At 36.8% G+C, this 15,686-nt stretch overlaps 1 protein-coding gene across 1 annotated transcript; it reads left to right on the top strand.

Moving 5' to 3' along the window:
* Positions 1–261: 261 nt before the first annotated feature.
* On the top strand, positions 262–15,131 carry LOC112520902. Its single transcript, XM_025129526.1, has 16 exons — positions 262–610; positions 4,049–4,243; positions 4,734–4,808; positions 4,900–5,067; positions 5,395–5,558; positions 7,810–8,031; positions 8,813–8,939; positions 9,372–9,560; positions 9,912–9,998; positions 10,154–10,308; positions 11,027–11,146; positions 12,408–12,633; positions 13,400–13,459; positions 13,542–13,715; positions 14,585–14,694; positions 14,791–15,131. The coding sequence occupies exons 1-16, from the start codon at positions 425–427 to the stop codon at positions 14,957–14,959; spliced, it is 2,427 nt and encodes an 808-aa protein (XP_024985294.1). The 5' UTR covers positions 262–424; the 3' UTR covers positions 14,960–15,131.
* Positions 15,132–15,686: the final 555 nt, after the last annotated feature.

Below are 15,686 nucleotides of genomic sequence, written 5' to 3' on the forward strand. Positions count from 1 at the left end.
CATCAAAACATATCGAATGCAACAATTTACTGGGTAAGTGCTTATATGAGTAAGTGTCGTCATCCTCACTTGTTGGGTAAGATTCTCTATTATTCTCGCCCGATAAGATCGTTGATCCTTCTCATGTTCATTCCATAAAAAAAATTTATCCGATAAACACTTAACAAATAAGTGTATATCACTTAAACGGCCAAGTTTATATCACTTAAAAGTTGTCAAACATCATTCAAATAAATAACCCTGAATTTAGGAATGCAATTAGTTGAAGAAAGGAGACGGTCATTTGGTAAAAGCACTGCGTTAGTCTTCACCGGTAAACGCCATCCCGAGACACGGGTAAAGTAGCAAAATCCTCGCCGACCCAAAAATAAGTTCTTGCATGAACATAGGAATTTAGGGTTTAACAAAGCTTTTATGTTCAAAAATGGAGTCGATTCGTAGCATCTTGTTGTGTGTTTTTGTAATTCTTATAGTCAAAGACTCGGAATCAACGCCGCCTCAAGCTTACAGAAGAGATCCGGGTCATCCTCAATGGCACCACAGTGCTTTTCAAGACGTTAAAGATAGTGTCCGATCAGATGTTCATAGTATGCTCCATTCTCGCGCCGAGGTAGAATCTTGATAATCTGATCTGACGGTAACTTGTATGTAGTTGTGGGAGTTTGTATGAATTATCGAGTTGAAGTAGTTTGATTTATATAACCGTTTTTGTTATATTTGGATCAATTTTGGTTCTAATCAATCACGATTACGGAGTACGAGTTCTGTAGATTAACGATTTGTAATTTCTCTGTAATTTTCATGTTTTATCGTTAAAATTTAATCATCTTATTCAAATTACATTCTTAATCCGTATTAACAATCTCAACTGAAGTTTGCCTATCTAGGTAATCCCTTTGTTATATACATATCAAATTTGTTTAATCTATCATGAATTTGGAGTACAATTTCCGTAGATTAACTAGGTTAAACATATGTAATTCTAATAACTATGCAATTTCATCAATTTCATTAAAAATTTTATAGGGCTTTTGAAAATATTTATAAGTGGACTGGAAGCGTATCAATGTAGCTAATCTCTTCCTTACATGCATACAAATTTTGTTCAAATTATCAGTGTAGATTGAATCATTAGATGTGCTTATGTATAAATATTCATCTACTTTTCATTTTTGAGTTAGATTAGTTTGTGCCGTATTGCAGTACAGTTTCAAAATACCATTGTTACTACTACTAGTAATAATGATGAATTGATGATGATGATGATGATGATGATGATGATGATAGTAACCCTTTAGTTATATCGAGCTTACTAGTTTATAGATTTAATGGTTTGCTTGGGTTTTGGGACTTGTGAGTTCAAATCCAAAGTTTATAGAGTGATAAAGTATGGCCAAGTTCATAAAGTTTAAATGAATTTTGTAAGACTCAAAAGTTAACTACAATTTCATCTAATATGAGTGCAAGTTCTTATCACCATGATATCATTAGTTTCCCTCCTAAAGCGTCCCACAAAGACTGCACCGTTCTCTTTCTCTGATGTCTTATGAGGATCACAACACTAACCATTTTGCATAGGAATCGTTAAGAAAGTATGCATAGTTAATTTTGGGTCACAAAGTTACTTTTGATTAAGCTAATTGCAAGGGCATTTTGGGCACCTAGCTACTAGTCAACAACTCATTCATTTGCATGCAAAGTCAAGTTGCAATTCTTGTCGGAAGGACGGAGTGCTAGTTTTTCATATGCAATTCAGATTCGGCCAAAGCTAAGGGTAGATGAAAGTCGCTGCTTCCAAATCTTCATGATATATGGGCTTTTACTTATGCAAGTGAATTCATTTGGACATCTTTTTCCTATTTGTAGAAGATAAAACCCAAACAAATGAACCCAATAAATCCTATATGTAGTAGGATCTGGGAGGGTAAAATGTGCGTAGACCTTTCACATACCCATAGGAGGAGAGACTACTCATTCTGTGAAGACCCGAACTTGTAATATAAAGTTGATGTGGAAATCAATAAGCACAATAACAAGAAGAGAAAAAAGATTAAAGCAAGGACGATGTCAACGAGCGGTAAACAAAAGAACAAGAAAGTGAGCCATCAACCCCCTCCTGACTAAACTCACACAGAGGCTACTTGACTCCCCAGGATCCCCCCCCCCCACCTACCATAGGACTCTGATGCCTCAACCTTTCCAACCCTCCCGCCACCATGTTATACATGCCTCACATACCCTAGTCTCACGTCTCCAAATAATAGTATTTGATGGTGTCATGTCTTTGAAAATGTTTGGAACCGCCATGTCAAGTCTCGGCTGCTCATCCCATGTCCTCCTCGGTCTGCCCCTGCTCACCTTCTCGACCTTTACACTTTCAACCCTCCTCACCGTGGCCGACATTAGCCTCCTTTGAACATGCTCAAACCACAGTCTTCCCTCTCAATTTGCATTAACAAACACATATGTAGTTATATCCTAATTTTCTTATTTCCAATATCAAGACTAAATATAGATCCATCACAAAAGTGGTTTATTAGCTTTTGTCATAACCAAAATTGATGCAAGTAGTAGAAGTTTGCCACATTCATACGGATTTAAGTTAGAAAGAAAACTTCTATAACTATGCACTATATCCATGCTTAATACAAATATATGATTCGACAACTAAAGGAGAATGTAATAGTAACATATGTTTAGTAGAGTCTAAAAAAATGCAACATTTTGCACCCAACTAAGTAGTAGACTGGCCCAGGTAACCTTCAAACAACAAAAATGATGGTGGTAGGGTAACTGGTAAGTTATTTGGAGTCTACTATCAAGGGCTGATAAAAAGATTCACTGTTCATAACCACGACTGATGTGGTATGGGCATTACAAATTCTCCCACTTAAATTATTATCCCCCTTCATACTTGAACACAGACGTAAAATCATCATTCTATAACCTATCGGTCAAGCCAAAAGCCAATCTTCAACATAGACATAGGCTTTGGTACAATTTTTAATGTCCTGGCCCAAAGCATAGAATGGCCCAAATAATCTCCAAATAGCTAAAACCATGGTGGGATAGCTCACTAGCAAGACCTTATGAAGGGCTCACATCTTATTTGGACAGCATGTTACGGAAAGGCGAATATCAATCTGCCATTATATTCGTACTTAAAGAATGTATGTCATGTAAAGAACTTTACAAGGTCTCTTCCACAAAGAAAAGATAACAGTGGTGTCAAGCCTTTTTAAGGATTATCTAGAGAAGGGAAAAAACTAAATAGAGGTATTAAAATCTTAAGTGACCTGAGCATGTGATTGCATCTCTACACCATTTTATTTGTTTCCTAAAACAACAGCATAGATTTAACTTGTCAGCTAAATTTTTTTGCTTTTTTTGTTATAGTCTACGGGCAAAAAGATTACATCATTAGCTTGCCCATAGAGTAGCAATGACCTACAAGGTTACAACAGCTTATGCCTTGTTGAACATGTTATTCTTATTGAGGTCTATATTCTAAATGTCGTGTGTTTGTGGCATGAAAACAACCTCCTTGCTTGCAGGGGGTATGTTAGGGCTGGGAGTTTCTTCTACTGAGATGTTCTTCTATTCCCTTTTTAGTGTAACCAGAATTTGATGGTCAGAGAATTAGTAAGTTCATGAATTCTTGAGGTACAAGTCCATAGCTTTTTATATCGAGGTTCTAATCATCTTTATCTTCACATGTGTGAAAACTACTTAAACGAGAATGGGAATGCAATGACTTAGACTAAGCTTTGAGAGTTTGAGGTTAACAACCTAACATGAAGTGTGATGTCCTGGATGACCTCTTACAAAAATCTCGGCGGGTTTAATTTGACTGAATATAGATTGCATATCAGGCTTCAGCAGTAAGAAAGACTGAAAACAGACCATGTGATTATCAATGGTGTTTCCTATTGTTTGTTCTACAACCATCATAAATTCATAGTCATTTGCTGTTGTCTTTGCATAGCAAAGTTAATGCTAGAGGGTACTCTCCATGGTTTTCTAACTTTATGATGTAATTTTAATGCAGGTTCCCTTCCAAGTCCCACTTGAAGTGAATGTAGTCCTGATTGGTTTCAGTGGAGATGGAGGTTATAGATATACAATGGATTCACAAAAACTGGAAGAGTTTCTGCGAGTGGGCTTTCCATCTCACAGGCCCTCATGTCTAGAGACTGGCGAACCCCTTGATATTGAGCATCACATGGTGTTCAATGCATTTCCAGTACGCTCTTTCTACGTATTTGCTTTTTAGGGACCTCAATCTATCCACATTTCACATGCTTGGTTACCTTGCAACATTATGTAACTTTGGCATGGCATGCACATGCGGGTATATCCAACAACCTGTCAAAAATTTGTTTTTCACAACAGCACTTGTGGAGTATTTGTGAACTTGATGAAGTTGGTTTTTTTTTCTTTCTGTAATAGGTTTACCTCCCACCTTTGTTTTGACAATTCTCAGTGGTTCTAACATTATTTGCTGTTTGGTCGCCTTTTTATGTTTCACAAATAAACAACTTAAAAGTATTGAAAAACGGTTCCGACAATTATCTAGATCTTAGTCATTCTATGAGAGGGTATTCTTTATGACAAACATACTGGTACAGTGGGACTTCAGTTTTACTCTTAAACAAATATCAGGGAGAGGAAGGCAAAAACTACATTCTGCTCTGGTCCTCATCATTGTGCTTTCTTTTTGTTGCTTACTACAGGCTGCACAGCCAGAACTGATAGCACTTGAAAAAGCTCTGAAAGCTGCCATGGTTCCTGCTGGAACTGCCAGAGAGGTTATTGCTTTGTATATTTCTTTGGTCTTTGAGAAGTAACTTGTACAGTTATATACCTTGGTATTAAACGCTTCGCATCTGTAATTTGTAGGCTGATTTTGGAAGGGAAGTTCCGGCATTTGAGGTAGACGCATCAGTTGTGGAGTCAGAATTTCAGAAGCTTTACGCCTACTTGTTCGACTTTGAGAATATGGGATATACTGCTGAAGAGAATGACAGACCTATGCCAACTGCAATATTTATTGTGAATTTTGACAAAGTACGATTTAGTATCCCTCATTTTCTATAATTATCTACTACCTATCTTTAAGATCTTGGTTACAGCAGTCTTTATCTTCACCATAGGTGATATGAATAATTCCATATCTCTACATGAAACTTGAAAAGAAAATCAGTACATAGCTATGGTATGAATACATGACAGTTTCTAGTAGTTAGAAGTAAGCTCAACTAACAGTTTGAGTCCCCAGGGAAACAAAATCAGTCAGTGTTGAAATTGTTACCATTCTTCTCATTTTTCATCCTCTTTACTTACATCCATTGGTTTATTACGGACCTATGTTTACTTTCTTGGTTATCATTTCAGGTTAGAATGGATCCTAGGAATAAAGATGTTGATCTTGATAGTTTAATGTATGAAAAACCTAATCAGTTAACCGAAGAAGATTTTAAGAAACAAGAGGGAGGCTACGTATATCGGTATCATTATGCTGGAGGGGGTGCATCTCAAATATGGCTTGGGTCTGGCAGGTACTCTTTCTCCAGTCAGTAGTAAATTGTGATATTGAGTTGCTGAGAAATTAGTTTGTTTCTGTATTGATCACTGTCATCAATTATCTTATTAAAAACACTTTCTTTATCAGCATAGATGCCAACAGCATTACACCCCCCTCCTCCCCCCAAAAAAAGAAGCAAAAACAACTTCCCACTGCAAGGAGAGATTCATGTGCACCATCTTTTATTATTGTTTTCTTTACCATGACACCAGCTTCTCAGAAGTCATCGGTTTTTCTTCCTCTGGTATGAGGTAGTTTTCTGTAACAAGAAACAATATGGAATTATAGGTCTGTAATACTAAGTCATGGTTTGAGCTGTACTTCTCTAAATTCACATGTACCTCTTCCTACCCTTGCCAAAAGATAGGTAGGTTGTAGTTTATACTATGAAGCATTATCAATGTTTTTTAATTTTTAAAATGATAGTTATTTATGTGCCTATTAAGAGCTTAATATAGAAAGATACCATTCCGCTAGTTATAGGCTACTGTTAGCCTTTCATATTGTGTATATCTATACTATCTTATAAAGCATTTAGCCATTTAGGTAAAAAGAACTCTAAATTTGAGAAGTACATCTATGAAGCGATAAATCACGAATCCAATAAGGGCTATGGTTTGTTGACAATTTTCGGCTGAAAGCATGTCCCACATAGGTGTAGCAACAAAAGATGGAGTGGGCTCGGAGTCATAGGCTTTGGCTTCAAAGCACCCCAATCAAATGCATTGAAGTATTTATGCCTTTCTTTGTTGTTCTCTTGTTATAGAGTCAAAGGTGAGTTAAATCTTTGGAGAGTGTGGGTGTAATTGCGGGTGGCTTGAGAAATTAGTTTGTTTGATTGTAATAACTTTTCACATAATGTATTTTCTCTATGGTGGCCTATATATAAAAAATAAAACAATTTAACATAGTGAGGCCTTTGTGTACAAATGTGTATGATTACAATTTCTACTTGTTCAACTTAATTTTTTTTCATCTTTTTGACGAGGAATTGCATTATTCTCGGTTCATGGTAAATTTTTACATCCCGCTGCATTACACAAGTAGTATAATAATATTGGTTGATGGTTTCCTTTAATATTGTCATAAGCTGAATAGGACCAGCATAAGGTGTTATTGTCATCTTTTAGTAGTATTACTATTATATGAAGATGGGTCTATGAGTATCAAAAGGAATGGGTGGTGAAACCTTAATATGAGAGTTTGTGGCATCAAAACCAAGTTGCTACACCTGATGTCACATGATGTGTCATGTCAACACATCAATTTGAAATTAATTTTTATTTTGGCACACTTAGGGATCATTATAGAATAGTGTAACCAGTAGTGGACTAGTGGATATGTTACTAGCCTGCATCGAGGATTCTGGTTCAATGGCTTTACATGCAATTGGGATGGGAGATAAAAGAGCGAGGGAGGTGATGGAGGAAAGAGAATGAGGAGCAATCTACAATGCGAAGAGAGGAAGAGCACAAATGTCCTTGAACGAGTCTTTTGTAATGGTGTGAGAAGGGTGTGTCTTTTCATGTCAATCACCTACCATGTCCCATCGGACTGATTAGTTCTCTCTTCTAAGTGAGGATTGACCCACAGAGATGGCTTTTGGTCCTGCAGTGAATCAATTTCTGGATAAAGCATGCTCAGAAATTTCTCTGCATGAAGACTCTATCTCATGGCTGCAAGGTCACTCATGAATCAGGCCCTTTCCGACATTGTTGTGCCCCTATTGGTGGCTTTATTTAATGGCCTTGTCGTTCATGTGAGTGCTCAAGTTCTCTAAGGAGGGAAAACACTGTCCATTCTTGATGTGACAGAGTGCTCCCCTATATCCAGCATCAATTTTTTGCATGATATGTCTCAGATACATACATTTTTGTTATGTCAAGTACTGTGAAAAAGGAAACAAGGGAATGCGGTTTTAATAGTGAACATGACTCCTAATCAGTCTTCAGTTGTGAATGTGTAATGGACATATCAATCACCCAACACTTACAAATATTCTGATTTCTGAATACATAAGAAAGATGAAGTAGAACATTCTTAGCAATTATTTGAAGGGAAGTATTCCCATGGACTTGTAAAATTGTTTGCTTCTGATTGCTTCTTGGTTCTTCATTATATTAATCTGCATAGTTATTGTGTCTATGCTGATGTACAAGGATTACCTACTTGTACTCATTTGCTGAACTGATTTAACCTTTGCGTCTTATTTTAAATGGTGCCAGGTTTGTTGTAATTGACATCTCAGCAGGGCCATGTACATACGGAAAAATTGAAACTGAAGAAGGAAGCGTTAGTTCAAAGACTCTTCCACGCTTGCGGAATGCGATGTTTTCTCAAGGCTCAATTGCTGCTAAGGATCATTCTACCACCCATGAGAACTTTATTGGCCAGATTGCTGCTTTGATTGGCACAACAGTTCAGCATGTTATTGCTCCAGATGTCAGGTCTGTTGATGTTAAATTAAACAGGATTTAGAGTTGTGACAGCTTGTTTAGCTATTGGCTAACAGTAACTAATAGGCTACCTGAACCTTTTTGGGTTGACGTTTGAGTTGAAGTTTAGGTTTTAGTACAGATGGATATCAGGTTTAACCTCTTAATTATATGTGATTTGAGTTTTGTGATAACTTGTCTAGTTTTGATTTACGTATTGTCGTTTATTCTTTGTCTTATTCAATTTTGACAGATGGGAGAGGGTGGTTTGATTATACTCCTGTCCGTATTCCAAATAGGCTTAAAGTTTATAAGCTTAGAGAAGTCTGATGAAAGTAGACTCTTGCATCCTTTTTATTTCATCATTTCAGCGCTCTGTCTTCCATTTTCTTTGTGTTCATTCCTTAGGGATGTAGTAACAGTTCATGCCAAGAGATAAATTTGGAATGAAAATGGAGCACATTTGAGATAGAATTGAGCTGTCACTTGGTCTCATTATACCCCTCTGTCCAACTGGTTATTTCCATGGACATTGAATCTGGATTGGGTTTCATTTAATATGTTCAGTAAACGTGATTCAAGAGCAAGCAAAACTCAAACCTGTTGGCTGAAACTTGCAAGTTGTGTGTAGGATCCCATTAATTTCTTGTTTATCTTTCCTGTGTCCATCTTCCTTGGCAGATATATTGGGTGGATGGCAGTAGGTGTCTTTTTATACCAAATTGTGGTTTTTATAATATGTTTTTGTTCTATTCAGTTATTTAATTTTTGCAATTGTATCTGGTGGATTCAGGTTTGAAACTGTAGATCTTGCAACAAGGTTGCTTATACCAATAATCGTGCTACAAAATCATAACCGTTATAATATCATGGAGAAAGGCAAGAACTACAGTATAGATATTGAAGCCATTAAGACCGAGGTGCATTTCTCCTCTGGAAGTTATTCTTTTATGTTTTGTATTTTCTTATGGCTTAGAAAGGGTGGCATATCATCCTTTCTCCAATATGTAATCTTAGAATCATGATGGATAACTAGTTAATGGCTCTTGCATCATGTTAAAAGAAGCATGGTTGGACTGTTGAAGTAAAATCCAACTTATCCTTGTTTCTGGTGGAAAATGACTAGAGTCTTAAGGTTTCTAAACTTGCTATCTTTATTAAAGATTCGTGAACTGGACTATGGCATGGGTGCACATATTGAGATTTTAACTGAATAAACTTGTCACTGAGTAGAAAACTTGTATCCTTGACATACATGCACCATAGTGCGCTGATATGCTTACCTGGATTTAAATGCTTCCTTGTAGCAAATTAGTAATTTATTTATCGATGGGTTCTCTCATCATTTTCAGGTTAAGAAGATAGTACACAAAGGAGAAGAAGTAGTGATTGTGGGTGGTTCACATTCATTACATCTCCATGAGAAGTTGGCAATCGCTGTTTCAAAAGCTATGCGTGGTCATTCTCTGCAGGAAACAAAGAAGGACGGACGTTTCCATGTGCATACAAAGACATATCTGGATGGTGCAATCCTTAAAGAGGTGCCACCCTACCCCCAAGACTATATTTCTATATAGTTTTTTGGTTAGAATTTACTAGCTGTGCAGTGTTAGTTCATGTCCCTGTAATCAATTTTTCTGGGGTTAATGGCTCCTGTTTGTGACCATGTTTTAGTTGTTGACGTATCTCTATATCTATTAACTTCAAATACTTTGATCTGCCTGCCCTCCTCTCTTCTTGTAACAATAAGAACACTTGTGTCCCAAAGTTATTGGGTATGGTAGCAAGCTGAGTAATTGGACTCAGAAAGCTTTGTAGTAAGATGAACAAAGACAGCCTTAAACCTTTTATTTTTACAATATACTTTCTTATTGTTCAAGTTCTTGTGATAGGAAATGGAACGATCTGCTGATGTACTAGCCGCTGGTTTACTTGAGGTCTCCGAGCCATCCCTTTCTGATAAATTTTTCCTCCGTCAGGTTGGTCTAACTTTATGCTTAAACACTTTTGGTTATAATAATTTATGTTTACCTAGCATCCTTGTGTTCATCTTTCCTTTTTTGGCACATCTTCTCGCTTTTTTATTTGCTTGTGGTGTCACACTTTTACACTGACGGTGTTCTGTTTTCTACAGCACTGGATGGATGACACAGATGGTGGCAGTGATTCCATTTTAAAGCATAAACCTATTTGGGCTTATAACCCTAAATCTCGAAGGAAGAAAACTAAGACAGTGCAAAAGAGACAAGGGGACCTGCATCGTACTTACGGAACAAGGGTCGTTCCTGTGTGAGTCACATCTTTCAAACATTGAATCTTTTAGGTTTTGTTAGCAACTTTTCTAATTTGTGTTAGAATGCGCAATTGGCAACATAATAGAAGACACACTCTAGTAGTGGATATTGTTTTGAGCATATTAAACTCCTGCATTACACTTTTTGCTATAGTTGTTTGAGGCCTTTTTTCCGCCAACAATCAATTTTGATACGTCCTACACATTTCAGTTTACACAAAGCCATACATTTGCAGCAACTTTCTATACCAATAAATTTGTCAAAGATCAAACCTCTTCTTACCATTTTTAAGTGCTCTAGATTTTGCTTCCTACAGGTGGTTGTGACTAGAAAACCCTTAGATTCTAATGTCTAATGTGTTTGTAACTTGTAGGAACTGTGGTTAACCACATATGAATTTGTAGAGGTCAATCTCACCCATCATTTGTGCTGCTACTCACTAGAAAGAAAATTCCTTAAGTTCTCTGATTCTTGATTGACTTGTCCTAGAAACACAAGTTTGGCAACATATATGACTTTCTTTTTTGGTTAGTAACATTATGTCAACCTTGTCTATGAAAAATCAAAGTCGATTTAGCATGTTACTCGAAGACATGATTTGCATTTGTGTGTAGTTCGTTGCCTCTTCTGGTAGTGCTAGGCTAACAAAATATAATTGCTTGCATGTAGTAAACACTATAGAAAGACAAATAAGATAGTGTCTCCTTTTGCAGCTTTGTTCTGTCATTAGCTGATGTGGATCCGCACCTAATGATGGACGATGAAAGCCTTCTGTGGACAAGTAATGATGTTGTTATTGTACTTCAGCATCAAGGTGAAAAGATACCTTTAAGGTAGGTGTTCATTTTCTCATTATGGCAATTCTGATTTACTTCTCAATCATTTAAGATTATATTCTCCTTGGTTTCTTCTCCAGAAGTAAACATAGTGGTGTGTACCACTATTACCTATTTTTGCTTTTGGCTCCCAGTACCTGGTATCACTCTGTATGAACCATAGTGTATGGTTTGACTTTTATATTGTGCTATAGAAATCCACAGTTAGGGTCTCATAATCAACCGCCTAGGAATTAAATCCCCTTCACATCTTCCATTAGTTAGGGCCACTTTAGTTGGCTGTTATGTGTTAAGTTTCTTCAGTCTTCAATTAATAGCTTATCGCCGAATTAAGCATCCCAAACAGTTAAGTTGGGATCAATGGATTTTCTTCAACTTGGAGGTAATCCTTCCAACCTGTCTTTGAAGAATGAAAACCATCATTTTGAAAATTAAATGCTTCCATATATTAGAGTGAACCAAATTTGCATCCACTTAATCCAGGGAAAGCTAGAATGTCACTCGACCTTGTAGCTCTCGACACTTTTAACACAATAATTTTCTTATTCCATTCCAAGTTTATCTAGGTTAGGGGTCGTTTCTATTTTCACAATTGTCTAATTTTATCTGGAGTAGTCATCCTCTTGTATTAGAGTTTATCCAATAGTTTTGTCAATTGTTTTACAAAATAATCTTCTAGAAGACATGAAGATAATTGGTAAGTTATTCTAGAAGATCTTGGAGTTCTTCTCAGAGGATTAAAGAGTTTGAGTGGCATTCAACCTCTTGAAGGATAATACTTTCAAATAAGGATCACCAAGGAATAGTTCACGGATCTTGTCCTATCAATGGATGAGCTTGACTTCAACTATAAATAGGGGGTGCAGAAGGGTGTTCAGGAATATAGTTATGCTGGTACAAGTGAATGTTGCAACTTGAGTTTGACTTTTATACAAGCAACTTTGTGAGAGGCGGTGGCTTGTGGCTTCGGGAGGAAACCATCAGCCCTAAACCGACGGGATATCTGATTGGTTGTGGCTTCGGGAGAAATCATCAGCCTTAAACCGACGGTATATGTGAATAGCAGATGAAGAGATCTAATGGATAAAAAACTATCAGGGTTAGGATCAAGTGTCACGTCACCTCAGTGGATAGATTCTATTTCTCTGTTGCAACATTCTTACAAATTCAAACACCCGGATTTACTTTGGTTATAATGTTATTGCAGAAGTGCTTAGTCCCGAATTTTAATTTGCTCATTTGGTTTTTTGTTGTGCAGTTATGTCTCAGAAACAGAAAGAAGGCATGTTGTGCCATCACAAGTGCAACGTCATATAGTGGCTGGACTAGCTGCTGTAGTGGGTGGACTAAGTGCACCATATGAGAAAGCTTCTCATATTCATGAAAGACCTGTTATGAATTGGCTTTTGGCAGCTGGCTGTCATCCATTTGGACCATTTTCTAATGCTTCCCGGATCAGTCAATTGCTACAAGATGTTGCATTGGTAAGACACATCTTTTCCTCCCATGCTAGTTTGCAACTAGAATACCTTTACTATCCATGTTTTACAAGCTTAGTCACTCGGCACAAAGAGACATGATACCACATTAATATCTATATTTTGTAAATGTCCGTCCCTCCTGTTAAATTAACCTGTTTCCCATCCATTAGCAGAATGCTATTTCAGGATTTTATTTTAACGGGACAAAATGTGCAATAACGGGGAGGTCACAAAGAGCCTGTATTATTGTCCGAAATGGTCAGCCATATTTCGTGTATTGTACCCTAGTTATTGAGATTTAAATTTGCCAGCCTTGCTTAAAGCAATTAATTGCTTAAGAAGTAGTACTCATATAGAATGGTTGGGAGAGTGGTGGATTTCAGTTTACTTCTCACTATATGCCATGGATACTACAACTTCCGGTCAACAAGTAATTTAAGATAAGTGTATGACTATAAACAATTGTCTAAAATGCCTTCAATTAGTTACAAAATAACAGAATCACGTGCACCGAAAGTAATTAGCATTTCAGATAGGTGAATTGAAATTTTGCACAAAAAAGGGAATTTATGGTGGTCCGTAGAATCTTACACTTCGACTTCAAGACATTCAAGTTCCGGATGATATTTTTAAAACCCACGAGTCCAAATTGATCTATAATAGGATTCTGGCTTGATGATTTTCTCTTAAGCTTGCTGCTAATACAGCAAAGATTTGCTCATAATTTCGTATAATTTTCTTGGAACTGATCAATTACTTACGCTGACAGAGAAACACAATATATGCACGTGTAGATTCTGCTCTTCATAGGATTCGAGAGACATCAGAGGTAAATATGGTATTCATTTATTTATTTAGTCTTCCTTCTACTTCTTCACAAGATGTACTTATTTAATCTAATTTGTTATTAGTCCGTCCAAGCTTTTGCCGGAGAATATCTGAAAACCCCTCTTGGTGAACCAGTGAAGGGCAAAAAGAACAAAACAACCACTGAGCTATGGTTAGAGAAGTTCTATAAAAAAGAAACAAACTTGCCTGAGCCTTTTCCGCATGAACTAGTCGAGCGGCTCGAGAAGTATTTGGATGTAAGTTTACATTAATATCTTACATATATGCATTTAGTCCTGCAAATAGCTTGAATGATTGCTCTTCTGCCCACTAATATCGTTACAGCATAAGGCTGCTGTAATCTCCATGGACCTCCAAATTTATTGCTTGTATTCTGGTAAAAAGCACACGATAGTGGGGTGCATTAGATGAACTGGCTTGCAAGGGCTCGTTAAAAGGCTTGGTGAGCCTGAGCTGGGCCAGCTCGCTTTGACTATCTGAGGAAGCTCAAGCCTAGTATGGCTTGGGTCCAAGCTAGGCAGCTCAAGGAGCATAAATAATGTGAGCTTGTATGAGCCACTTAATTTAATTTTGCATTTTTCTAACCCACAACTCCACAAAACTTGACATCTTGAACACTTGTAATTGTAATTCTTTAAAGGGTTGTTCAACTTTATTTTTATATAAGCCTCTATGCACTAAACCAGCCAAAGTCTTTTATATGAGAGTCAATAGTTGGCCTTTTGGCAAGTCGAGTCTGTGCCTGAGTTTTTCCGAGCTCAACAACCCATGAACCAAACAAGGTTGGGTTTTGTTCTGCTCGGTGTGTTTCATACGCAAAAGGGACGGGACTGGACTGGAAGGTTATAGGGTTTTAATTTGACATGAGTAATTTAGTAATTTACCAATCTCTACTCCTCAATGTTTTTTGTTCCAGCTATTTTGGTGTATTTTTGTCCCACTCAATCTTGACTTCAGTCTATTGTCGTGCCACCACCAAACGTAGGACAACAATTTTTGTACCAAAGGCACCAGTGTACACATTTGAAGTCATGCAGAGAGTTTTTGGTTAAATGATTTGTTTTGAAGAGAAAGAAACATCATGTGTTGGTTGAATAAATAACAGGGTCTGGAGGAACAGCTTTTAGACTTATCTTCACTGTTATACGATCATCGTCTACAAGATGCAAATGTGAACAGCTCCGAGATTCTTCAAAGCTCCATTTTCACACAGCAGTAAGTTTGTTTATCCAAAAAGCCTCTATTTTTTTCTCTCTCAGTGTGATGGTTTCTCGGAAGGTGATGATAATACACACACACACATATATACAGGTATGTGGAGCATGTACTTGAGTATGAGAAGGAAAAAATGAAATGCTGTGACATAAAGTACAAGTCGCCAACACAGTCGTCATCGCAGAGTCTGGTATATGCTGGGATTCTAATAGCAGGTGTCTTTGTTTATTTTCTTGTTATTTTCTTCTCGTCTCCTGTTAGGTAAAGTGCACAACTTTTTCATCAATTTGTAAAATGAATGTTTCTTCTCTCGCTTTTGGGCTAGACAGCGAGACATAATTTGGTTAGCACTAACAGCGAGTCTGAAGCCCACAACCAAAAAACGAAGTTGTAAGACTTGAGAATAGAAATGAAAATAATTCCTTTTTGTGGTCAAACGTTGGATTTTATTTATTATTATTGTTATCGTAAATTGGTGCATGAGTTATTGTGTAAAGAAGACCGTCAAGGCTTCAACCACCAAATAAACAGTGTGAAAGGAAAAAATAGAGGGTTTTTAAATTCTCTTTTTAGCCTTCTGTATTTGGAAGAAAACATCATTATTTTCTTTTATCTTCTTCTCACCTAAGTAAGTTCAAGAACACACTTTTAAAAAGATTTAAATAAAATAATAATAATTCAATTTCATTGGTAGATATGAACAATAGAACAAATTTCTCTATAGTTTTACTCTGTTTTAAAGAATAATAAAATACAAAATAAGTTGGCACAAAATATAAACAAAAGCTTTACTTTATTGTAAAGCAATACCACAGCAGCAACACACATGGCCCAACAGCAGTCGTGAAACGCCGTCCCCTACTAGGCCAACGTCAGAAGTTCAAACCTGCAAACCAGAATGGTCACCCACATCTATAGGTATTGCTTGACCGACTGAACTCAAAAGCACATCTACTAAATATTATGAATTACTGTTTGTTTTAATCATTGTC

This window comes from Cynara cardunculus (assembly GCF_001531365.2).
Source record: "Cynara cardunculus var. scolymus isolate 2C chromosome LG 11, CcrdV1, whole genome shotgun sequence".
Classification (NCBI taxonomy): domain Eukaryota; kingdom Viridiplantae; phylum Streptophyta; class Magnoliopsida; order Asterales; family Asteraceae; genus Cynara; species Cynara cardunculus.